This window comes from Dermacentor andersoni, chromosome 3, assembly GCF_023375885.2.
Source record: "Dermacentor andersoni chromosome 3, qqDerAnde1_hic_scaffold, whole genome shotgun sequence".
In the NCBI taxonomy this organism is placed as follows: domain Eukaryota; kingdom Metazoa; phylum Arthropoda; class Arachnida; order Ixodida; family Ixodidae; genus Dermacentor; species Dermacentor andersoni.
In genome coordinates, this window is record NC_092816.1 from 143,693,316 (window position 1) to 143,720,245 (window position 26,930).

General features: G+C 43.7%; 1 protein-coding gene across 2 annotated transcripts in view; it reads left to right on the forward strand.

Annotated features, from left to right (window-relative positions):
• The window catches only part of LOC126524997 (techylectin-5A-like), an 85,459-nt gene that overhangs the window by 50,649 nt on the left and 7,880 nt on the right, over positions 1 to 26,930 (forward strand). For both annotated transcript variants that reach the window (XM_055067546.2, XM_055067545.2), the window contains exons 2-4: positions 5,087 to 5,270; positions 6,617 to 6,759; positions 10,194 to 10,299. In XM_055067546.2, coding sequence (XP_054923521.2) covers positions 5,111 to 5,270; positions 6,617 to 6,759; positions 10,194 to 10,299 — 409 coding nt within the window. In that variant the 5' untranslated portion in view covers positions 5,087 to 5,110. The remainder of the gene's footprint in view (positions 1 to 5,086; positions 5,271 to 6,616; positions 6,760 to 10,193; positions 10,300 to 26,930) is intronic.

Sequence of the window (26,930 nt, forward strand, 5' to 3'; positions counted from 1 at the left end):
AGTTTATGGAAAAGTGTTAAACGAGCAAGTTTGCTGCGATATAACAAATCTTTCGGTTCGGCACGTTTTTTTTTAATGTTGTAACACTTATGAATGGGGAGTAGTCTGAAAATATGAAGCGAACAGCGCGGTTCTGCAAGGATTCGATGTTATTGATAACGTAGGCTTGCAGGGTCCCAGATGGCGGCAACATATTCGATTTTAGGACGTATTAGAGTTATATAAGCCAGTTTTTTAACGTCCATAGGGGCGTGTTCGAGAAGACCAAGTGAGCAGTTAGCAGACGCTAGGGTGAGGTTGATATAGTAATGCCATGATAGGTTAAACTGAAGGTGCACACCAAGGTACTTGTATGTTGTTGTTAGTTTTAGAGTAACGTCGTTAAGAATATAAGTGGTTGGAATACGACCTGTGCGACGAGTGAAAGATATGTTTTGTTTTAGAAACGTTTAATGACATTAAGCAGGACGAGCACCATAAGCTTACTGCGTTGAGATCAGATTGTAGGGATTGGTGGTCACTGTCACTAGTAATGTTACGGTAAATTCCGCAGTCATCAGCGCAAAGTCGAATTGTAGATGTTACGCAGGCAGGTAAATCATTATTATAATTAAAAAAATTTCTTTGTGGTACACCAGATGTCACAGAGGTAAAGGAGGAGTTAGAATTATTAACCGAGGTGAACTGTGTTCTAGATGGCAGAAAGTCCTTAATCCAAGCGAGCACGATAGGGTGAATGTTAGGCTGTGCTAGTTTCAGTGGAAGTCTGTGATGAGGAACCCGATCAAAAGCCCTTGAAAAATCTAGAAACACTGCGTCTACCTGCAAGCCCGCGTCAAGTGATAATTGTAAGTCGTTAACGAAGCCAGCTAGTTGAGCGTCACATGAAAATCCCATGCGGAAACCGTGCTGATAATGGAAAATAATGTTATGATCTTCGAGGTAGTTAATGACTTGGCTGTGAATGATGTGCTCAAGAAGTTTGTAAACGGTGCTGGTTTACGAGATTGGTCGATAGTTCAGTGGAGAGGAACGCTCACCTGATTTAAATATAAGTATTACTTTGTCTATCCTCCAGTCATTAGGAATTAGTATGTGTGATAATGATTGAGAAAACAAACAGGACAACACACCGCAAATGCTTTGAGGTGTACTCCCAAGTATCTTACGGTTAAAGCCGAGGTGATCCGAACTACTAGTAATTTTAAGATTGCTTAATCTGTTTCATTAATCACAATTTCAGGCATGCAAATGTCATGGATTGTATTTAGGTCAGGGGATGAGCTAATGTCTTCTTTTGTTAATACTAATGAAAAGGTGTCATTAAAACCTGAGCACATTCAGACTCATTAATTATGACGTTTTTACTGTCCGTAAGCGAAATGTCAGGATGAAAGCTAGGATTTATGATGCGCCAGAACTTGCGAGGGTTGTTGGTTAGCAGAGATAATAGGTCGTGATTGAAGAAATGGCGTCGAATGGATTTGAGGAGTGAGTGGTAGTCCTTGTCGCATTTCTTATACTCGTACTACGCGCTTAGAAGGCCATTTTTAGTGCAGGCCGGTAAAATCGCTTTTTCTTATTATTCATACGACGTAACTTCTGATTAAACTATGGTTCACTATTGCTACATGGGATGGTCATAACTGGAACGAAGTCATCAACAAGTTTAAATAAAGTACTCTTGAATAAATCCCATTTATGCTCAACAGTGTGCAATAAATAATGATTCATGAACTGGGTGGTGAAATAATCTAATTCGGAATTTATTTTTGTATAGTTAGCTTTGTTGTAACTTCTTATTTGTTTAATAGTAGTTTTCTTTGCGTTAAAGGAACCGGTAATGCGTCCTGTTATTACGTCATGATCCGAAACGCTGTCTAGATGAATAATGACTGCACAAATGTCGGGATTATTCGTTAATATTAAATCTATAATGTTGGCGGCACACGATGTGCGACGCATGGGATTGGTAATAGGTTTTGCTAGTGAAAAATCAAGACATGACTGAAGAAACAGGTCAGCTTGGTTTCACTCGCTGTGACAGATTGTGAAAACCAGTTTATACTAGGGATGTTAAAGTCTCCAAATATGAGCAAAGCACAGTTAGGGAAACGCATACATATTTCACACAGAATTCGATGAAATTCTGACGAGAAACCATCATTCATATTAGGAGGACGGTAAACAGCACCAATAATTACATCAGTTGAACAATACTTAAGAGAACTCATACACATTCAAGAAAGAACTAATCATCACAGGCACGGTTCGCAAATAATCCCTTATCCCCAAGAGTACGCCACCTCCTTTATGGTACGGTCTTCGCATCGAAAGATGTTAAAACGTGCCTGGCTGACAAAAATTGACTTATCAGGAATAAGATCAGTCAGGCATGTTTCGGTTAGCGCTTCAAGTCATGCGGAGCATGAATGGATTAGTGAAGAGATAGCAACATCCTACCATACAACACTTCTGATGTTAGTGTAACGGAAAGAAATGGTTTTGGAAGCATTACATGGTGCTCTTTGAGGAAAATGGAAAGCTCAGGTCTGATTTGAGGGAGTGATAGACGAACATCATTCTTGCGTGATGCCAAGAAACACATACTACGTGAGCAGCCTAACTGTCCAATACATAAGTATTATTAATAATGGGAAGCTTGTTGAAATCGAGACAAATGCGGTCACATTCTTTTTTTACAGACTTCCCGCACTGCCAGAGATGACGGCGCTTTTCTCGGACAGCCTCAGAATAATCACGGGCGATGCTGAAGTCAGTGTCCTTCAGCGTCGATTCATTGCTTAGCAGAGATTCAACTTCTTTGTCATTGTAAAATTCAGCAATGAGTGGTCTCGCCCCACTTGTAGAAGCGCTGTAGAAGCGTAGAAACGATGCGCTCTTACAACTGAAGTTGTGACGACGCCAAGTTTGCTGGAGCAAGATTCGTTCACGAGCTGCTCCGAAGTAGCCCAAGTTTCATCGTCTGCGTCATGGATTCCATAAAAAGCAACATTAGACCGTCTCGACCGGTTTTCTAAATCATCAATTTGGCCTTGCATTTTAAACAATTCTAAGTTCGGGGTTAACGCGTACTGCGCAGATGGCGCCAATTCAGTTTTAGAGTCCAATTCAACGACACACTTTCTTAGGGCATCCAAGTCATTCTTGAGGTGATATAAACGTTTAGGATCTTATTCAATGACTCCAAGACTGTAGTATGGCTAGATTCCAAACGTTGGACCACAAGAGTCACTTTGTCTAATTTGTCCTCTTGTTCCTTAGTCATGGGCCCAGGGTTCGATTCAACATCGCCACCGAGAAGTAGAACACGCCAAAGCTACATAAAAGCAGCGCGGGCACATTTGAAAGAATTGGGTGGCCACGACACTGCGAAAAGGCAAACATCGTCGTTACGGTAACAGAAAGTTTCATACTGACAGACCTGGAAGAATATCAGTGGTGAGTGTGGCATCGTAACTGCGGTGCCGTGGCCCGTCGCGTCGGTGAAATGTGCGCGTTTTTGAGCGGCTGGGTCAATAGACGCCGTTCCATGTTGCCGGACTGCTTACACAGTAGTATCCAGAACTGACAGTGGTGGGTTCGGTGATGCGGGGCACTTGGCTGAGAATCGAGTCGCATAATTCCTTGCGGCATCAGGACACCAAGAGGGTTTAGGCATGACCACCCGTAGCGGTGCCGGCGTGCCGGGAAACAGCAGCTGGCCCAATGATAAGAAGAACATCAGCGGTGAGCGTGGCATCGTAACTGCGGTGCCATGGCCCCGAGTTGGCGAATTGAAATTTGAGGTCAACTTGAATTTGGGGTTAAGTAAACTTAAAATTGCGAAGTGGGCCAGCTGAAATTTGGGTGTGGGACATTTTCAAATTTGGGCTTAGGCAACTTGAAATTTTGGGTAGGCCAACATGAAATATCGACCCGGGCAAATTTAGATTTAGGGGTAGGTAACCTTCAAATTTTAGCGTGTGTCAACATAAATTAGGAGATAGGCAGGCCTTTAAATTGCCGGCGGCTAACGTATATTTGAGGGTCGACCAACATAACTTTGGGAGTGACCCACTTGAATTTTGCGGGTGGACAAACTTACATTTGACCATGGACCAACTTAAATTTGGGGGTCACCCACTGGAAATTTGGGGGTGGGCAAACATGAAATCTGGGGGTGGGTCAACTTTAAATTAGGGCGTCGTAAAGCTTAAATTTGGGCGTGCACCAACTTGTAATTGGGGGTGGTCCAACTGAAGTTCTTGTGTGGCCCCACCTAAATTTGGGGATGGGAAAACCTGAAATTTGGGGGTGGGAAAAATTGAATTTAGGATTAGGTGAAGAGAAATTTGGGGGCGCGCTTATACATACTTAGCCAAATCCAGTGAAGTGTCTGCATTGTTTTGTTTTCCTCGGTGTTAAATGTAACAAATGTAAGTTATACGCGCAAATGTATTAAAACTCCAAGCGAGTGAAACGATCAATAGCTTCTCTCAGCCCACTCGCCCATTATCTAAGAAATATAGAACTATACCATCCTACAGGTCTCTTTTAGCTTTTTTTAAAGGCACACTGCTGTCCTAGCTTTTGAATTAGACTATCTGGTATTAAACAGCGAAAACGGTTCATACAGCCGAGGCCTCTCTACAATGAACGCAAGCAAGTTCTGTCCTCGTGTACACACTTCTTTGGTTCCAGAATTCCTAAATGGGCAGGTTCTATTTCTTTACCTTAGTATGTTTTATAAAAAGCCACGGGTTGTGCTGTCGGAGAGAGATGTAAATGCTTCACATGGAAGCCGCTCACGGAGAATGCCAACACCATCATTGGGCGCCGCGTCGAAACACCCTATATGTAGATCTGCGATCAGCTCCACAAAGTAATCTTGAAAAGCAGTCTATACACACGCGTTCAACTTAATTACTTATGTAGAAATGATTTGCCGCACGACATAACTGGTGCGGCAGTTCTCAGAAAGAAGCCTCCATGTCAGGTAAACTGATACTCATAGGACAAGTTGTCACATTAAGCCGTTATGAAACTCGTCAAAATGGCCTGCAAACAGCGCCTTTTCTTTCAGTGTCGAATCGGTGCGGCGTTTAAGATGGCGAGGCACTTCATCATCTTCGGTGTCGTGCTGACCACCTCGATCGTCGCCGTGCACCCTGAGGAAGCGGGTGCTTCACCACAACCCCTGCCATCCGCCAGCGTAGAGGCGGAGCAAAACCTGCCAAGGATGGAGAATTTACTACGTTATATGAGCGGTGAGCGTGGTATTCCAGTGCGTGCCTTCATGTCCAGATATTAAATGTTTTCTACCGGTTTTATTGGCTCTAGCTCTCTTTGCTAACGGAAATGGCGTTCGTGGACGATCTGAGATAGAATTGTACACTTTTTACAGGCGGCAGCGGCCTCATCTCTGGATTTGATATGGAAACCTAAGTCGCTTTGTATTAAAATTTGACATGTATGTTTCCCTAATTGCTTTCTTCAATCTAAGCTATGCCTTGTCCAGCTCGTTGCGATCCATATACTTATTTCAATATTATTTTCGTAGAAACAGATCAAGGCCTCCAGTGCCCGTAGGGCAGGACCACTTTATTTCACATCAAAACCATTAGAGTTTTTGTTGAGCAATTTTTAGTACATGACCGCAATAAAACATGGCCAATCCAGAGTTGAATGCGGGAACGCACGAGTGAAATGCAAGACGCGACGAATGATGCCAGCTGTGTGGCGTTTAAGCAATGGTGCTGCATGTCTTGCGTGTCGCTACGCCGCTTATCAAAGGTAGAGTCACCGTTACCTTTTGGTGAGTTTCGCAGGAACTCAGTGCGCGTGCAGAGCTCTACCAAAGGAAATGAGCAGTGTTTCCTATTTACAGCGCAGCTCTGAGGGGCCCGTTACTGCGATGAGCGTCTGCGTTCGTCGGAGTGCCTCGTCGTCGCTCGTAACCGAGTCAACAAGCACAGCAAAGATTGAAAGAGCGAACGCGGTGTGCAGCGGGTGATGAAAGATGGCTTTAGCTAAGAGAGCGCGAGAAGGAAAGCTGAGGATGAGGGTGCAGCGGAACTACGAGACGGGAAGCGCAGGAGGAGAGTACGGTGAACGCGAGAGACGAAAAGCGAAGTGCTGCGCCAGAGGAGCTGTGCGACGACGATGGGTTCGAGATGGTGCCAGAGAATCACGCGTAACAGCCCTGCATGAACGGTGGTACCTCTGCGACGGCTGCTGTGCATCGTGACCACGCGTCAGGCATACTTTGCATCTCGCGATCACCTGACAAGTGATGTAGTCGTACCACACATATACGAGGAGACAGCTTGTCCGCGCCAGCCAACATATCGCGATAGGAAAACGCGTGCAGAGCGGCGCTCACATTTCGCATTGGGGAGTATCGTAATCGTCGGTAAACGTTTTGTTTCGAAGTACCGCATTGCTAGATGGAAACACGATCAGCCGCTTACTTATTAGGCAAGCTCAAAGCGGGGTACCGTTATGTCGCATGCATTTTTATTTGTGTCTGACTATTTGCTTATACTGATAACCTCCTTCCAAGTCTTCGGGATATCTGCACAATGCAGAGAATAAAGATATATTTCTTTCGCAGCAAGAAGGCGCCCTCGGCAGTGCAGCGATCTCTTGCAAGCTGGTCAGCGAAATGATGGCGTGTACACAATATACCACAAGGCAGCTGCTCAATCAGGACAGGACGTCTACTGTGACCTCACAACTGACGGCGGTGGCTGGACGGTGAGAACACTTTCTCTTGCTGTGCGCTATTTTTGTGTAGCGTTGAAAAGTCATATACTGAATGCTGGACTGCCGAAGTAGTACGAGGAAAGTTCTGGCGTATTATGTGGAGAATTGGAGCACTGAAAGCAAAATAAGCAAAGAGAAAGCGGTAGGGCAGATTGGCTCGGCTCATCGTCTATTTATTTTCTGGCCGCACTTTATAATATCAGCATACGGACAGCACGGCATTATTTCTCACATATGTGCCGTGAAAAATTAGTGGGGCCACAAGATTCGTATGGGGAGGGATTACCAGTGAAGTTGTTTAAGATGCATATATGGGCCGCATACATAATGAAGTCATACATTTTTTTTTTCATACGACGCCAAACTACGCCGACACATGCACCTCCGCGGTCATGCATCTGCCACAACCGCTGCTGCGATTGTGCCTCCAACTCCTACGCTCGGGACGTTATAAACATGAAAGCGCAGGCCACGTGCCCAGGCACCATCGCCACACTTTTTCCCCGTCTCATTATTCGTCAGACAGGATTTACAACAAATACAGCGCCTAAACACCAACTTGCTGCACTAAGTGCAGTTTCTTATATATATATATATATATATATATATATATATATATATATATATAGTGCTTCTCTTACAACGCCGAACATATGTGGTTCTATTTCGACCCAAGATATGAAACTGATTTTTGGAAGTTGGCGGAGTCCTTGAAATCTGCGTCACCTCCACCGGGGTTGCGCCGGTATTGCTCGATCTCCGGGATCCCCCCACGCATTCCTGTCCGCGCTCCGTGATGAGGGCCATAACAAATCAGTGTCGTATCTGACCACTCATGAAATTTGGAACAGTCAGAAGGGCTTATGGCGCAAAGCCACCTCTTTGTCTGCTGATGCCCCGAAGAAGATAACAGGCTCAATCACTTCTGACTCCGCATTTCTTTCTGATCCTTTCATTGGACCTTATATGCCTAATGGCTCATTCTCTTCACGACTCTTTAAAGTCCGGCGTTGCGTCAGTCATCTCATGCCGAAATTATGGACTTGTACCAGGTAGCGACAAATATAGTGGAGATGAAGACACCTGTTAAAAAAAAACATCCACATCAAAATGCACGGATTCTAAATGACGTTCAACACATAGTAGTGAAAGAGAGATGTTATTTGGCTTAGAGCAGGTGACAATACGCTGTCTTTCTTTATAATTGACGCAGCTGTGCAGACCTTTTCTACGTCAAGAACGGGACGACATCATTGCACTGGGCGACCCAAACAACGAAGATCTCCGGGTTGATAACCCGTGCATCATAACTTTACAAGAGGCCACTTTAGTAGAATTGGAGCTTACTCTTTTGCCCCCTTCTTTGCTATGTCGGACACGAACCAGCTTTAAAAGCAGACAATTTCCCTTCAGCTCCGGTACAGCTGAAACCTTGGTAATTACGATAAGTTCGCGACCCTAACGGAGAAAACTTATCGTATGGTTGGAGTTGTTAAACACTGCTAAAACAAGATCTCACTGGTTATCACCAACTTGGTTTTCGGCTATTGTGTAACCCCGTTGCCCTCATTTATATGTACGCGAAAACAATCACACCTCGCACTTTGTACCCTCGTGCACGAGTCCCTATATTAATGCACGAGCTTGCCTCGGCCACCTATTTTACCTTGATAAGCGTTATTAACCTGTGTCAACGTTTTATCGTTTACTGCAATATTGTTGGAACCAATTCAATGATGGAGCTGCAACATGAGGGCTTACCGAAAAGTTCACTCTCCTTATATATCACCGAAAGTGCTTACCGTTGTTGTCAGTTAGTTGGTTCACTGTGTTGCTTGCAACTAGGGAAATAATCGCGCATGAATGAGGTCTGGGTGTAGCCGTCTAAACTTAAAAAATTGACACGTTTTCCTGCGTAAATTATTTGTCGACTACTGTGACGCGCAGAGTTTGAATTAAAAAAAAAAACTTGAACAGCCAGTATTGAGCCCACTGAATTCTCAAGACAGCCGTTCAAGACCTTTTTCAGTTTCTAGATCTTTCAAAAACAGACTTCAAAATTTTGTAATTCTCATGTGGACGCATGCAGTGCAGCCTTCTTAGAACAGCCAAATAATGTGAACGCTGCACGGATGGCGTCCCTGTCGGTAAATATAATCAGGCTGTTTCACAAGAACGCACAAGTAAATTCGAATTGCCACTTTACACAGCCTCGATAAATCACTGCAATAATGGTTCAGTCACAGTCCTTCCAGAAGCGACAAAAACATTGGTGTATCGACGGTTGAACGGGAAAGAAAAAGACGACGCATAATCTGTTCTCATTTTTTTGCGTGACCGTCACACAAGTATGCAATGCAAAGTTGAGGAACTCACCATTCCGTTGCAATGAAAATCCCATTTTTTAACGAATTCGACGAGTTCTTTATGTCGAATGGTGCGCTTGCTTAATTTCTGCAATGAGGTTTCAGCTTTGTTTCCTATGTATAGTTCATTAGCCATTTTTTAGGAGAGCCTAAGAACACGCTCGTTTGAGTGGAACTTTTTCACGAGATATAATCCTGAAAAATTTTGAGAAACATTAAAAATGAGCGGATATATTTCGAGTGAAAGATTTGGTTTCCCGAGATACTCGTCAGGGCACTAGTTCTAAGTAGATGCGGTATTGGTAACCACCTTCGGCCTATGGTGCCTCACGTTTCTTCCCTTCTTTTTTTCTCTGCAAGCTTTGGTAGAAATCACCGGCGGCATTCTGACCAAGCTTTCCGATATCGCCGAATGGGCGACGGCGGAACGGCCTAGACGCGTTAGCAAATGTCATGCTCATAGTTTCGTAATTATATTGGACAGGTATGGTAGGATTCGCAGATTCTCGAACACGTGAGCACGCTTTTTAATGCCGCAAAACAATCGTCCAAATGCATATCTAAGAACTGCTGCCAACAGAGGTCAGCTGCAAGCTGCCAGACATTTTAAAAATGGGCAGGAGAAGCTATTTCTTCAAAAAAAAAAAGAGACTGGGAGCTGTGCTTGTAGTTCTCTTTTGTTAGATCTGGGCGGCATGTAATGCTACAAATCTGGCCTCAAATGTTCGCAGCTCAACGCCCTTCAAGCGAAAGCTGCATGCTCGTCAAGCCTCAATGTATGGGTCAAGGTCTCCCTTGATATTATGGTAGTTTGGGAGATACGCATTAAAATCCGGCCTCGTCTGTAGCATAAACAGAAAGGCGCTTGCATTTAATTCATTATATTCGAAGACGCTCCTCTTCGAGTATTTCTGTGCTTTTCATTTCATCTCACGCATTCCATTAGGGGAATTTGGCACTCGAAAGGAACTGAAAGTACCTCGTATCCACTTCCCTGAACCAGCACAATCAAACTTATTCTGTTATTTTTTTTCAGTCCTGTCTTGTTTTTTTTTACAGGTAATCCAAAGGCGCGGACAGTTCGGAAACAGGGTTTTCCACTTCTACCGAAATTGGACCGAATACGCGCAAGGCTTCGGCAGCGCTAGTGAGGAGTACTGGATTGGTAAGTTGGCTGTACCCATGTCCTAATAAAACAAGCGATGAACTGTTGAACCAACAATTGTGTATAAGATGGCAGTTCCAAAATGCCACCCAAATACCATAGGCTGATGTCCAGCATCTTGTCTCTTCGCAACGCATAGATTTCCCTTATTGCACCAGGACAGCCGTCATCTATTCTTGATGCGTAGTCAGGCTTAGGTTTTATGCAAGATATTTAAGCCTTGCTACCCTTAGTTGCGGTGCCTATTTTTTTTCGATTATCTATTTTTTTTTATATTTTATTCAGGCACTATCACTCCCACTAGAAATGAAATGCTTTTTTTTTTCCATTAGGAATCCACATGACCATATGCCACAATCTTCTCATGAAATCAACGGGTGCGAGATCATGTCTGCCATTTAGAGTAGGCTGTACTGATAGTGGTCGATTACTGGTACAATAAATAGTGTTCGCCGAATGCCGCACATCGTGCGCGACTGCACTATTCATGGTACGGACACTTACATGGTCTGCGAAAAGGACGAACATTACGTGCAGGACAAAAATATGTAACTTGGGGTCTCTCACCAAAATTTATGCTCCATTAAAGTAAATTGGGCTTCCTATGTTACTTCGGCTGTGTTCTCATGGGTTGACGGTTTCTCTATAGGTATGTCAGGATATATATATATACGTAGCTTCTACCTTCTCCGATTGCAAGTAACAGCGAGCGGCCTTTTAAATTAACCGTGTCTTAACCAACAGATTAATGCGAATAAGCGCACTTCTGTAATGCGTACCAAAAATATTCTCATGTAAAACCTGAACGCATCAAGCTGGGTGGCATGTATCCTTAATGTATGCTTACCCCCTAATAGAGCCGCATATTACATACAGTGGGGCCTCTCATTTACTTTTTTTCTAATATTTAAGTATTCAGTATGTAGTACTTCGGTTTGTGCGTATTCTTTGGTAATCCTCTAGAATCGATGTGTGTCACACGAGAATGAGCATGTACTATATAGAATAGAATAGAATTTATTGATAGGAAAGACAGAGAGGTCGACCTGAGCTAGTGCGCTCTAGTCTGCTACTCTGCACTGGGGAAGAAGGAAGGGGAGTGAAAGTACTCGGATGGATGATGATGATGATAAGAGAAGTGGTGAGTGCTTATGTACATGAGACAGTTCTCTTGCTAGAGCCGCTCGTCGAGCTTGGTGTCCTGCAGAAATTTCAACAATACTTTTGTTGCACGCATTGAAATTGCAGTGTCAGGCCATGGGCCGAGGATAGCTTCCACCGACAGTGGTTGCCTGCCAACGCTGGCTAGAAAACTTTCTAACGTTCTTCGCTCCAGCATATATGCTGGGCAGTCGCACAGTACGTGTTGCAGTGTTTCAGGCATCTGGCAGTGTTCACAATCAGGGCTGTTTGACTGGCCGATGAGGTGCGCGTAGCGACGGGTGAAAGCAACGCCGAGCCGAATTCTGTGTAGCAATGATGTTTTGCTCCCTGTAAGCTTCGGGGGCAAACAGAATTGACCGTCTGGGTCAATCATATGTAGACGTCTGTGATTGTTGTCATAGTGGGCTCTGTAAGCCTTTGTAAGGTCCTGCATGAGTGCCGTGATCATGGAGTTGGTGTCAGGTCGCGAGTAGGCAATCCGTACATCATCAGAGGAAGAGGAGGCCGATATTGCCTCACTGTCAGCGAGTTTATTGCCAAAAACACCACAATGACTAGGCACACATTGAAAGGTGATCACGTGGCCACTTAACTCGGCACTGTGATGAAGTTCGACGAGTTCCAGCACGAGCAGCTGGTATTGTCATTTCTTTAAAAAGCATTTTAGCGCCTGTAGCGCTGATTAAGCATCGCGCAATATCTTCCATTTATGAGGTGTCTGCGTTCTTTTAAAACGGACAGCCTTCCGCATTCCCGCAAGTACCGCAGCCGTAGATGTCCATTTGCGGTCTAATCGAAATCGTCGAGTAATTCCAAGTTGTGGGATGACAAATGAGGCCGTTGTGGCAGATGGCGTGACAGCGCCATCTGTATATACCTGTATAGGAGCATGTACCGGTCTGATGAAAGCAGTGCAGAAGCCATATGTATTTACATGTATCTGCAAATGTGGCACAAGGGATATAGAATTTGTGTACTTTGCTGTCGACAAACATACACGTTATAAGAGACTACACAGTGTAACTAAAAAGTAAACACAACTGCACACATAACTGCCAGTACTATAGCGCCTACTCCGAAGCTTCAATAAGGCTTCACAAAAGACAGTTGCCGTAGCAATGGTCGCACAAGCAGTCGACAAGACGGGAGGGCGCCGATAGTCTTTCCTGTGCGCATATTGCAGGCCTTTTGTCAAGGGCTTCTGTGGCATGAGCGCGCCTCTCACGCTTTTCGCAAAGTCAGACGTTGATTTCAAGTGACCAACAGCGCAGTTCAAAACATTTCAAGTGCTGAAACGCCCGCTACGGTCAACAAAAATGTTACTTCCACTTTTTGACGAAGACGCAATGATGAAAATCCAGAACGGCGCAAGTAGCCAAGGATTTCGGGCCGTATTACCCTAACAAAAAGACGGAATTCAAAGTGTCATATCTTAGGTTTGCTGGTCGTTATAAAAAGGCGAAGGTAATTATTCAACGATGGACAAAGTGTGCCTTGCCATAATTTGAACTGCTGTAAATGACAGTCTTTTCTACATGGCCGGCAGCGTGTGCGTCCGCCAGCGCATGCTGCTGGCGTTCGCATATTCCAAGAATTCAGCATTACCAGGGTCGACGAGTCTGTACGGAAACACCCTAATTTAATTGCCTGCCTCTGGTCCCTCTAGACCCGCAACGCTAGGACTAAGAGAACCACAACAGGTTCCTGGGAACCGTAAGCGGAGAAAGCTTTGCCGTACGACGACCAGCAGACCTGAAAGTAAGCCTCCATTAGTGCTTGTATGGGAAAACTAGCTTTATTCCCTAGGTTGTTCAAGCTCGGATTATCGTCATTTTTACAGAACAATGGTGTCCATCCAAAGAAATGTTCTCTGTGGTTTGCACCAGCAAACTTAATGTTTTTTCTTCAACACGGCTATCAGTAGTTCTGGAAGAACTGAATGGCATTCCGGCAGTTGGACATGTTTCGTTTTCGCGTACACTCGCGAGGCTACACGAGAAATACTACTGACCAAACCTGCCTGTTGGCATCGCCCGTTACGCCAATTCACGCTGAGCCTGTCCACAACGCAAAACATCGCCAATAAAAACTGCAAGACTACTAATTTCAATCCGACCCCTCTTACGCATCTTCAAACAACAGAGTACATTTACGGTGGACTTCTTGGACACTTTTCTACTTTCACGTCCGAAAATGAGTAGATTGCCGTGTCTACTATCCGATCCGCTTCTCTGAAATGGAAGCTCAGATGCTAGGCCAAATCAAACCTCTAACAAAAATATGGATAGCTTCCTCGTCGAAAACATCCTGCTACGACATAGTGTTACATAGATCTTCATAACAAATGCCCTATGTGGCGAAGCGTACTAATGGGATCCTGCATGGAAGCCAATCACTGCAGCTAAATCGCCAGCCGACCGTAGACGAATGGCCTTTCGGCCATTCTTTCCAACTTTCGGCCATAAATTTCTCGCAACTATGTTAGCCACATACATGGACGTCGAAAGCAAAACGTGACGTTTGATCATTTCGTACACAGTCATTGCTTACATACAACACGACAGTGTAAGAAATGACGCAGACAACACCACTCAACCTGGTACACTAAAGGAAACTGGTGATGATACTAGAAGAAAGATTTCATGCCAACGATTATCAGCGCACGGAGAGCCACCACTTTGCCAGCTACCTAAAGCACGCCGAAGACATTGGACGGCACATCCGTCTGGGTATAAAGAGTTAGGAACAAACCGACAGCCGACACTATAATCTTCGACGACGCTATTTGGAATAAAACCCGGGCAAGCGTGTTTGGTCGTGCCTGCCAATGCGCCGCCAGCACGGCGAAGGCGGGACATGGAATTTCAAGCCGATGAGCAAAAGGAAAACAAGGTAAAAGTGGGAGCCAACGTTTCGACAATTGGACTTGTCTTTTCCAAGGTGAAATATGCTTTCTTCGGCATAGTATATATTGGTGGGGCTCTGCAAAAAGGGAACTGGGTTAAGGCTGGTGGGTGAGGCAACGACCGAGGGTGTGTTAGCGGTGAGCGTGTAGAATTGAAAAGAAAGGTGCGCTATTCTTGGTCAGTGCAAAAAGGGGAGGTAGTGTCATGTGTCAGCTGGATGACGTGTCACTGTAGGTTCCTTTTTCCTGTAGGGGCTGTACGACGAGGGCGGGGGTGAAATATCTTTTCTCTACATCGAAAAATAAAAGAAACGGCAGGAAATGGTGGTCGTGGCTAGAAATATGAAACATAAGGATATATATATATATATATATATATATATATATATATATATATATATATATATATATATATATATAAGAAAGATAAAGGGAGGAAATAAATGAAGAAGAACATACCAAACTCCCGAATCAAAATAACTTAGTGCTGTTGCTAATGGATTGATATTTAGCAAAGCGAATATATTATAAAGCTCCCATGGAAACGTTATGCTTATTCGTAACAATGTCTTGAACTTGTGAATGAAGTATAATTCGGTGTACTTCGGGTCTCGCGCGGAACGGAAATTCGACTCTAGGATGCACAGACCAAGTTCGTCCAACTAATGACCTGGTTGGTTGAAATGCTCGGCGACGGCTTTGGGAAGCTTTTTAGCTGCGTCCGCGCGATGTCTCTTTAACCTGACGTTCATTGATTGTACCGTTTCACCGATATACCGTTGCTTATAGAAGGAACATTCAAGGATATAAATCACATTGGAACTAGCGCAAGTAAAGGTGGTTTTCATTTCACGTATATAACTATTCGCGGTGTTTTTCAACTTAATGTCGCTTTGAAGGCGCCTGCAGGTTTAGCGCCTGGGGCAACAACGTGGTTTTGTTGCGAGAGAATGATGTTGGCTGACTTTTGCGTGCACTCCCACGTCTTTAAGGTTTCTGTTGCTGCGATAGTTAACCCTTAGTACATCCGCAAACACTTTTTTCAGATGCTCGTTACTTGATAATATTGGGTGGTATTTTCGTAGGATATTGTCCATGTTTGGGAGCGGATTAGAATATTTTGTTATAAAGGCTAGCGGTCTCTAAGATTCTGGTGTAGGCTGTTTCTTAGCTAATTCCGACTGTCTCTCCAATCTTGACGCGGCATCATCCGCTCTACCGAGACGAACTTGTGGTAGTTTCTTCCTGCTAGCGTTGCTTTATGGTCATTTAGGTGATGGATGCAATCGTTGTCTTCGCTGCTGATTCTTCTTATTCGTTTCGCTTGTTCGAAAAAGACTCCTTGCTTGCAGTGTCGCGGGGGATAACTGTTCTAGTATAAATATTGCTGGCTACCCGTAGGCTTCCGTTAAAGTGTCATTCTCAGTTTTTCATTTTCTATGTAGACCACTCTATCGATGAAGTTGATTTACAAGGAGAGTGGTTAGCAGTGAATTTCATACTCGAGTTAAAGTGTTTGAAATGGCCAATAGCGTCTAATAACAACACAATTATCGAGTCACCAACTGAATTCTTAAAGAACTACCTGTCAAACACCCACCCCACCGTCCCATTTTTGTTCAAGAACCGCCACACTTCATTCGAATTATCGACGGCATTAACGCCAACCAAATCCTTTCTGACCGCGCTATTCTAATAATTTTAAATGTTTGTGCCCTTTACACTAGCATACCCATGAGTGAAAGAATTGAAGCCTTCTCGAAATCCTTCGCAGTCAATCCCCAAGCGCAGGCTCCTGAAGCTTACCTGTCATTCCATAGGTTCTTTCTCACACTGAACTATTTCGAATTCGATCCACTACCTGCAAACGTTTGGCGCTATCACAGAAACAGTATTCGCTCGCACGTAAGCCCCATTTTCATGGGACAGCAGGAAGCAAACCTGATAAAATATTGCCGTGTAAACCCGCGCACCTCTCGGTGCTACATTGAAGACATATCTATAATATCGGAACACCGCAAAAGAGCATTAACCGACCTAACTAACCATTTCAACCGTTTTTGCCGAGTGTCAAATTCACTGCTCAACACCAATGTCCTAGTCAAAACAACTTCCTCGACAGAACGGTCTAGATAGGAAAGGGAACACTGAGATCGACACTTGGTAGTAAACCTACGGATGGTCAGGACTATTTAGGCTACAAAACTCATTACGCGCGACATTAGAAGCAAACAATTTTTGTCAGACAAGCCAAACGAACAAGAATCTGCAGCGAAGAGAACGTTTACATCAACCAGCTTGGTGACCTTACGTAACGCTGGCAGAAAGAAACTATCCAGACGCAGGGTTACCAGATGGCCGCAAGAAAAAATATCCAAATGACTTCAATATGTAGCCCCAGAGATACCCAAACCCAAATTTTGGGTGAGGGAAAAGTGGCCAGAAACATAGCAAAACGTTTGATGTTCTACAGGCGTCTTAGAAATGATGTAGGTGGTGTCCAAATCTCACCGCGTATTCCCGACTCCAAAATTTATTCCGATGCGTGCAACCAGCACAACACTGGCCTCAACATCTGCGTAAAAAGTTCTAATTAGAGCATCGACTGAAACGTGGACATGGACACCACTTATCGTTACAATGAGCCGAATGATTTCTTTTCCGATTTACTCATGGTGTTCTTGGTACTTACTGAGCCACGTTCTGAGCTAACTTTAGTTCACACGTCGCTTTACTCGAAGCATTTTCTATAAGATTCGGGCAAAATATTGCCACCTCCAACCTCGGGGATCAGCATTGGCTGCTTACGATGGAGTGCCGAAGAGGTGACCCGAGCTCAAAATGTTTTCTACTAAGGATGCCTTTCCTAAGCTTGATTCATAAAACAAGCATGTTACTTCTCTGCCGCTCTCTCTGCTTCTCTCTCAATTTTGTATTTTTTACTCGAAAGCACCTTGACAGTGAGTGAGCAAATGCTGCCGCTTGGAGGCATGCTAGACTTTGGGGAAAACTTTAAACCTTCTCGCATTTTCAGCGTGCGAAGAAGCGGCAGTGGTGACTTTAATTCGCCTTTGAGTAGGAACAAGCGGAACGACCTGCTGGCCCATAACAGAAAAGGTGAATTAAAATCTATAGTTTCAATTGTCACCTGGAGTACGGGCCTGACAATAACCCAGGTGGTATTAGTATCGAAAAGATCTGAACTACGCAGTATTTAAACAAGCATTCGCTGGCAAGATTCGTGCGATAATAAAACGTGTACGTAAGTTTCTGTTAATGCAGGCACGGGTGCGTGTGTTGCCATATTTCCGAGGAGGGTGTGTGTGCGCCTTACTTTCAGTTTGGCTTGAAAAAATAAAGAAGTGTAGTTACACTAGGAAACATACAAAATCAATTTTATAGGTGGCGCTAGGCTGTCATGAAGTACAAAGCAAACGCCTTAGTGCAATAAGCTCAAGCAGTATACAACAAAATACGAAGTCAGTAGGACACTATATATACATTTACAAACTGGACATAACTCTTTGCCTAGCCCTCACTGAGATGTGTGCAAAAAACACTAATATATGCACGCAAAAGCACCACAAGGACCTATTATGTATATCGAGGGCTGTTTTTTTTTTCTAAGCACAGCTGTAAAATACGCGTGAGCAAAGTACAATGTAGTGACTAGTAAAACGAACAAAGAGGAATTACAATGATCACAAACTGCTTGCATATAAAGAGAGAGTCATAATTGCAATTAGTCGTACGCACATAGCTTAAAGGGAAAAAATTACCTTCGGTGTACGGCTTGAAAACCGACGAGTTATCATCCTGACTTTGGTAAAGCAATCACTTGCCGACCCTTGGTATGCAACAGTCTTACCATGTTCACTGTGGACGAATATTGTTTTTTATATATTTACAAAGCTTATTGTAATAATATGCAACGTTCATGAAATACCAATAAACAATCGCAGCTTTCGCGTAATCCAAAGCCGCTTGACTAAAACATGAAAAGAACAAAAAAAAAAGAACGTTGGGGAGAGTCCCCGTTAATCTTGCAGTGTCTCATTCGACATGCGGTTTCTCAAATCATTTTTTTTCTCGCTGAAACCTGGCTGAATACGCATTCGACGGCTGCGTTCGAATTAGGCAGCGAAGTATGGACAAAGCAAGCTCAAATAGCAGGGGGAACAAAGATTGCTGGCATTGTTTTTCGCATTCTTCATTATAGCCCACAACTTGGTGATGCTTTCGACGCCTTCTGCTATGTTGTGAATAGTCGTCTGCAGCAGGCGATACTAGGACTCTAGCGAAGAAACTGTACTGTCTTCCACAAAGTGTGAGAATCACGACGGAGGTAATCAAAAGAATGCTGCTTGATATTATTAGGCTCGAGAAGCTTCAAATCACTGAGGCGCTTCATATTTGCTGAGAGCCGCTTCGTCATGCTCTTGATGCATGCGTAAATAAACTTGCGGCAACACTGCAGCAGCGCTATCTATCCCGACTCAGTAAGAGCAGTTTTTGAGAGAGTCGGGAAATGGCTCTCCGAAGCCACATGCCCTAACGTGGAAGATGTTTTTCCTAATCCTAACGCTTTATTTTTGTGTAACCGTGCATGACAACCCTTCCCTTCAGAAACTTCATAAATTTGCTCATGTCTTCGTACGGTTTAACTGGATTGCGAGACTTGAATTGAAATAATTTCTTGACCCTTGCGAATTCGTCAGTGATCAGGCTTAAGAAACTAAAAGCGCCCAAAAGGTGCTCAAACCAGTTCACCAGTTCAGGATGGACCTCAGAACTGGTGCGACGCTCAGCCATGTTGTTTTGCAAATGACCCGCGTTGATGGCTGCATACGTCTCTTTGTATTCTTGCTGCCTTTTGGGAGAATGCGTGAACCAGTTAAATGTTTCGCGAACCAGATAATCAATGTGAGTCGGTAGAACATCAATCGGCTGGCTGCAAGCTAGCTGCAGTGAATGGCAGACGCATTTAAAAAAAATTATTCTGAATTGTTCTCCTTAATTTTTCCGTACACGCTATTGTGCTGGCCACACATCACACTTATTCCGTCAGTGCCAACACCTACACAGTCTGTCATCTGAAGATTGCAGTTTCTAAGCCGTACTTTTAGCAATGTGAAAAGACAGTCCGCCAAAGCGTCGGGCACGAAACCAAGGAACATTGTAGCTATGTCATTTCTTTTACGCGAAAACAATCACACTACCACTGCCAGCTCTTTTGTGCATGACAGGTAGGTACTTCCGTCGATGATCAAGGAGTGACGCACGCCTGCCAAGTCCTTCAGAAGTTTCTCCCGAAATGTTGGTCCCAGCATTTTCGGTACGAGTGCAGTACAATTGGTCTAGCCTAAAGTTATCGCCGATGCAATTTCTGAGCATTTGAAGCATTCAATGAAGACTGGCGTCAGGTGGTCCGCCTTTCTGAAGCTTCCATGAGCTGCTATATGAGCGGCAAGACGCAACTCAACCAACTTTACATCGTTTTCTTCCTGGACATTATAGATACGTAGAGCGTGGAACAAGGACAGTCATGTTCTTTGTATGCTTAGCTCTTGTCGAGTTAAGCTTGAGGTTTTCAATGTGGGGTCGTAATTTCACCTTGCAAGCACGGCAGTAAGCCGCTTTACCCGAAATAATGGCTGCAAGCCAATCTGCCGGCACAGAAGAATAGAACGAAGAACAGCCTCCAAGACACCAAGTGATACTAATGATTCACAAGTAACGAAGTATGCCTAATATGTTCAAGGCAAGCAAAAAAAAAAAAAAACGGGCGGAGGGGCTGTCATAGATAAATTTATAGTACGTATGTCACATTAGGTTACACTAGTACTTTATGCTTCAGTCAAAAAAAAATCAAATCAAAAAATCAAAAATGTTTTATTTCCAACAAACCTGTTGGGGGTCCTCCAGGCGAAAAGCTGCGACATACAGATTGAATGTGCCTGAAGGCCCTCACATGGCAGCAGTACAAATACAAATACAGTATACAATGCAATGGGTTACATTTACAATAATTACAAAGATCACATTTCAAAAATTTCTTTACAAAAATATGCTCTAAGCTGTTTTCGAGTCAAGGTATTTGTCATAACAATTTCTTTCCCAAATTTATTGAACAGTGAAGGTAGCGTGTGTCTTAGCGACTGCATGAGGTAATTTGTACGCCAGTACGGTACTAACCACCTGTCTTTGCTGCGGGTACGCGCATCACTTCTGTCATATTCAAGTCGTGACGTATTTTTTAAAAATATTTGAAACTTTTCGGAGCCAAAGCAGAAAGAATACAGTAGCCTGTATTCGTAAATATTAGTTACTTGTATTATGTTATAACTTTCAAAAAGTTGCGCAGTAGAATGGAAATAAGGTACATTCGCTACATGTCGAAGTGCTCGTTTTTGAAGTTGAAGAAGCGCATGAAGATTACGTTTCGTGGTGGTAGCCCATACAAGCGCACAATAATTCAGATGCGATTGAAACAAGGCATAATATATGTACAACTTTACTTTCTCTGGGAAAAAATGACGGCAACGGGACAATGCACCTGCGGCAGATGACAATGATTTCATAATTTGTTCAATGTGATATGTCCAGTTCATATCTTCTGACAGCGTCACGCCCAATACTTTGTATTTGGTTACAATCTCAATGGGCGCGCCATCCAACAATAATTCTTCATTTAAATAAGACCGCCTGCCTCTTGCCTTGAACAATATGGCCTTTGATTTGGAGCTATTAATTTTTAGGGCGTTATCACGAGACCAACTCGACAGTTTAGAAAGGATACTGCGAGATCTTTGTAACAGATTATCAAGATCATTGTCAGAGACAAACAGGCTCGTATCGTCAGCGTATAGTACAATGGATGTGTCACTTATTATTTCAGCAATATCGTTTACATAGATATTAAACAAAATCGGGCCTAAAACGCTACCCTGGGGCACACCTGACTTAATTTCCCTATATGAAGAGCAGTTTTTTTCGATAGCAACGCACTGCGTCCGCCCAGACAGATAAGATTGAAAGAGCTGGTTTGCCACGCCACGGATGCCATATCCTTCTAGTTTACTTATTAAAATTTGATGACTTAAACGATCAAATGCCTTGCTATAATCAATAAATATACCCAACGTTAGTTTGCCCGCATCAATATTATTAATTATTAGTTCTTTTTGGCGTAACAAAGCTGTTTCGGTTGACCTGCCCGAGCGGAATCCGTGTTGACAATCAGAAAGAATGTCATTCTTCGCAAAGAAATTGGTAATGCGTGCAGAAATCAGTTTTTCTAAACCCTTAGAAAAAGCGGATAAAATGGAAATAGGCCTATAATTCCCCAGGTCATTTCGGTTCCCACCTTTGAAAATAACTAACACCCTTGCTTTCTTCATATTTGTTGGAAAATGTCCGGATTCTATAACAAGGTTAAACACAAATGCGAGATGAACTGCGATGACATCAATTACAAATTTTATAGGTCTGATTTGAATGCCGTCTGCATCAACAGCATTGCTGTTTTTTAAGCCCAAAAATATACGACAAATTTCGGCATCGTCAGTAGGCTCGAGAAAAATGCTGTGCGTACATCTCTTAACAATAGTACCACTGACCGTGTTATTTGATGATGCCGTCATGTTCACAAAGTGTTCATTGAAACATTCGGTTAAGAGGATGCCCGAAACCTTTTCATTATTCACGGTTATCTCACCCAAACTGCGATTCACATTCCCCTGTCTGATTGCATCATTGATAATTGTCCAAGTCTTTTCTGGATTTTTTCTCTGCACGGCTGCAAAAAGGCTCTCGTAATAGAGTGCTTTAGCTTTTCGCAGTTCTTTATTTAGTGTATTCCTTAACTTCCTAAATGCAGCGAGATCACTTTGCTGACGCGTACGCAGAAATTTATTGAACATCCTATTTTTTTTTGTTAATCATTCGAACATGCTGTGGTTGCACCCACGGCTTTCTAATGCGCTTTTTTACCTTTCCTGTTTTAAGCGGGAAAGACAAATTGTATAGGCGACTGAAAATGGATAGAAATTCAGCGTACGCTTGACTAGCATCTTTATTGTTATAAAGAGAAGACCAGTCTGTGCGCAAAGCAAGTGCGCGAAAGTGTTCCATATTTTCGCCTGACAGGCATCTGTAGCTGAACGTGGTATCAGGTAAAGTTCTTTCGTGAATATAAAATGAGCATATTATGAATATCTGACAATGATCACTGATATCATAGCTGATAGTCCCGGCTGTGTATATCTCTGCACCAGCGTTAACAATGAAATTGTCGAGACCTGATTGACAAGATGGTGTCACGCGAGTAGGTGTCGTAATAACGCTGCAGAAACCGGAAGAATTGATTACATTAGTTACTGCACGAGTTGGAGCGCTTTCATCAAGCACGTTAATGTTGAAGTCACCACCAAGAAGCACTTTGTAATTGTGAAAAGTAGCATGCTCTAATAGCTTTTCAGTAAATTCTAAGAAATTAGATATATTACCAGTAGGTGGTCGGTACATCACAACAAACAGGTTATTGTCAGATTTAACGCTTAGCACTTCGTAATGTGGCGTGACGCAGGTGAATTCCTCAAGCACATCACACTGTATGCCGCGCTTGACATGCAATGCTACACCGCCCCCCCGTTTATCGGTGCGATTAATAAAGAAATGTCTGTAACCATCTATGATCAGCATTTCACTGTGTTCCTGATACCATGTTTCAGAGAACATGATAATGTCAAATGGAAAAGTAAACTCGGCTAGAAGCATAGTTACTATGTCGTGCTTATAGGCAAGTGAACGCGCATTCACGTGAAGCGCGGAAATGTTTTTTGCGTGTGCGGGCAGAGAAATTTCGCTTGGAAAGCTATACTCACGATACATCGTGTAGTCAAAAGAGAGCAAAGTTTAACTTCTTTAGACGCTGCAGTTTAGGCAATCTTTTGAAGGTCAGTCTCTGAGGCAATGTGGACAACACTACTGGCTTCAGTCTTGCGTGCAAGTACTTTGCCATTTCGCGTCCAGACAAAGCGCCACTGACATTCGCGCTTTCTTGCTAATGCCAGCGAAAGAAGACGTTTCAAGGTCGGACAGAGGTGCTCATTAATAAATACTCTGGTATCATCAGGAATTCCAACCTGATTGTTTCGCAACCTAGCCTTCCGCGCTTTTTCAAGAACACTGTCCCTCTTCTGTTTGCTCTTAAACTGGACCACTATGTTAGATTTTCCAGCTTCTCGAGTGGGCACACGGTGACAGACTTCAATGTCAGAAGAGGTTATGGGCTCAGCCAGCGCATCACCAATTTTCCCAACAAGTTCAGTAACGTGTTCATTGTCCTGTTGCACAAGTCCCTTAATTTCTATATTGGACCTGCGCGAGTATTGCTCCGATTGAACAACCCTCTTCTGAAGTTGTTGAATAACATTTTCATTTTCCATGCACCTAGCACATAACTTTTCGTTCGCCTTTCTCCAGGCTTCCCTATCTTCTGTGGCTTCTCTAAGCTTCTTTTTCATGTCCTCAAATTGATCGCTCATAAATTTAACACTGTCCACGAGAGACTTCATTTCAGCACGAAGTTCTCGGATTTCGCATCGGCTTTCTCTTTCAGCTGTAGATTTGGTCATGTTTTCGCAAATGAACAGTACCAGTGTACAGAAGGTATAATAAATATACAATAGATACACAGCAATACAGAAAGGCAGCAGCGACAGCATAAACTATCTAGTTACAAAGCATGTATAATTGGGACACCAACCTGCAGTACAGGAATCAAGTTTTTAGCGTTGCGCCGATCAGCTGTCACTGCTGCCAAGTGTCGGTCCAGCGAAGGCAGCCGGCTTTTGTACCGCTTGTTTTGATGACGTCCTCAGCGGAAGAACCGTCAAGGAAGTGACGCAAGCAGACCAAGGCTCCTGGTGGTCAGCAAGATTCGCGATATCTGCAGTACAGGAATCAAGTTTTTAGCGTTGCGCCGATCAGCTGTCACTGCTGCCAAGTGTCGGTCCAGCGAAGGCAGCCGGCTTTTGTACCGCTTGTTTTGATGACGTCCTCAGCGGAAGAACCGTCAAAGAAGTGACGCAAGCAGACCAAGGCTCCTGGTGGTCAGCAAGATTCGCGATATCTGCAGTACAGGAATCAAGTTTTTAGCGTTGCGCCGATCAGCTGTCACTGCTGCCAAGTGTCGGTCCAGCGAAGGCAGCCGGCTTTTGTACCTCTTGTTTTGATGACGTCCTCAGCGGAAGAACCGTCAAGGAAGTGACGCAAGCAGACCAAGGCTCCTGGTGGTCAGCAAGATTCGCGATATCTGCAGTACAGGAATCAAGTTTTTAGCGTTGCGCCGATCAGCTGTCACTGCTGCCAAGTCCTTGCGTATCTAGCGAGGAAGAATTGATATGCTTGCGTAGATTGTAAATAGGTCTTGCGAATTTGCATAATACAGAGGTCGTTATCTCTTAAATACAGCGCACTTAGTTTGCTTAGTAGTGATGTGTTTCAATAGACTGTGGCCTCGTTTCCAAACAGAAAAGAACACCGCTTGCTGAGTTACCTGCTATTTTATGATAAACAACCACTATTGCTAAACCTAATAAAAACATTCTCGCGTACCAAAAATGCTGCTGTTACGGGTGGTCAGCCCGCCGGTAACAGTAAAGGAAGCGAGCCCACAGACTGTGATAACCTGTTATTCACGCACACACTTGGATTGAGCAGGCTAGCACGCCCTCCGTTACCGTTACTACGTTGCATCACTGTAATATTGCGCACGTGCGTTTTTGCTTCTGTAAAAATGAAACACAATAAAAAAACTTTAGCGCATTCGATTGTCTTTTGTTTAATAAAGCTGGTGGGCTGGCAATATCTGTCCATTTACAAAGACTCAAGGGGCAAGACAGGATGGAGTGGCTGCGGTCCTCCACGCAAACCATGCCGTGGCTACCTATCTTGGGATGACGGCAAATGACGAGCGAGTACTAAGTGCGACAGCGCCCTCTTTCCTGCCCCGAAGTTTGTCATTACGCGTGAGCGTCACACATGACCTTGACTCTACCTTAGATCATCTTCATTCTGAAGCGCCATATTTGAATTTCGAATGGTGATGTGAGCTTTACCCCTCTTCTGTATAGAAGAGGCCTACCTATATATACTATGCCGTTGAAAGCAATATGTCGCCCTCGAAAAGACAAGTACACTTGTCGAAACGGTGGCTCCCGCTTTTACCTTGTGCTCGTTTTGCTGATACGCCGACAAGCAATATTTCAGGCTGTCCAAGGTGGTACGACGTCTTTGTGCATTGGACTATGCAGGGTAACTATTTCGCATATTGGTACTCGCATGTGCTGCAAGAATGCATCAACAGTGTCCTTCTTGGCCATCATCACGTCTCTCAGGGCTTCACAGCAGTTACTGAGACGTCCGTTTTCAATGCTCGATGGGCCATCTTTAAATCGCATACTGCTCGACTACATTGACACATTGGGATACGCAAGGTCAACCCTCTTTTAATTTCTGCGTCTGTAGGTTCGTCGTGCACTACAACTTCTCTAAAAGCACGTTGACGAAACGAAAGATTGTGTGACGCCATTTTCTTGATCGTAATGATGGCTAGATTATGGAGAATTTTGGTGCCAATCAGCCGTCCATCGTTACAGAAAAGACGTGCTGCAAAAATATTGTTCGTTGCTTCAGGAATGACCACGTAGAAACTTTTTCGCAGGTAGAATACTTGCACGGACCGGGGTTTGCCAGTTTGAGTAAATTTTCTGCCAGGAAATGCAAGTGGGCACGTTGAATGTGAGCTGGGCTGCATAGCAACTGAAACCAAACAATATAATTTGGCACAAATTGTTTGATCACGTTTGTCAGAGGAATGGGTCATGGTATAGGAGTGCATATTCAAATGCTCAATTGCATAGTGAGAATTGCATAGCGACGGCAAAGACAAAACAAAAGTAGAGCTACAACGACGGTATTATGATGACTGAATTGATACAGTGGCATGAAGAACACGTTCTCGAACAACGTAATCAAGACGATAGCATGACGACGATGCAACAATGACGACGAAAAGAAACTGCTGGCATAATGGCAACGGCGAGTATGATGGCACGATGATGACGATGGCGATGACGATCGCGTGCCGACGAGGATGGGGACGACGAGAGAGTGACGTTGTTTCTAAGGTTTTCATGTTTCCCATATGCCAACGTTATTAGAGACATTGACAGCACAGAATGAGGTAGACACGACAGGGACACCGGTGCGCACTACGGAATTCATGAGTGCCTTTAGATTAATAAGTGTCAGCCCAACACTGGTCGCCAAGATTAATAATTGCATTCTGCAAAAACTAGGAAATCAATATTTTGCGAAGCTGTGTTAAAAGCAGAGCTACTTGGCCAGAGGTAAATTAACTGCCAGCAATAATAAGGTTATTTGTTTATTTCAACTATAGAAGGCCTGAAGAGAGGTCACACATCATCCATATGTAATGGAATATAAATGATAGTATTAAGGTGACATCTTTTTTATGATGGAAAGATATTGTATT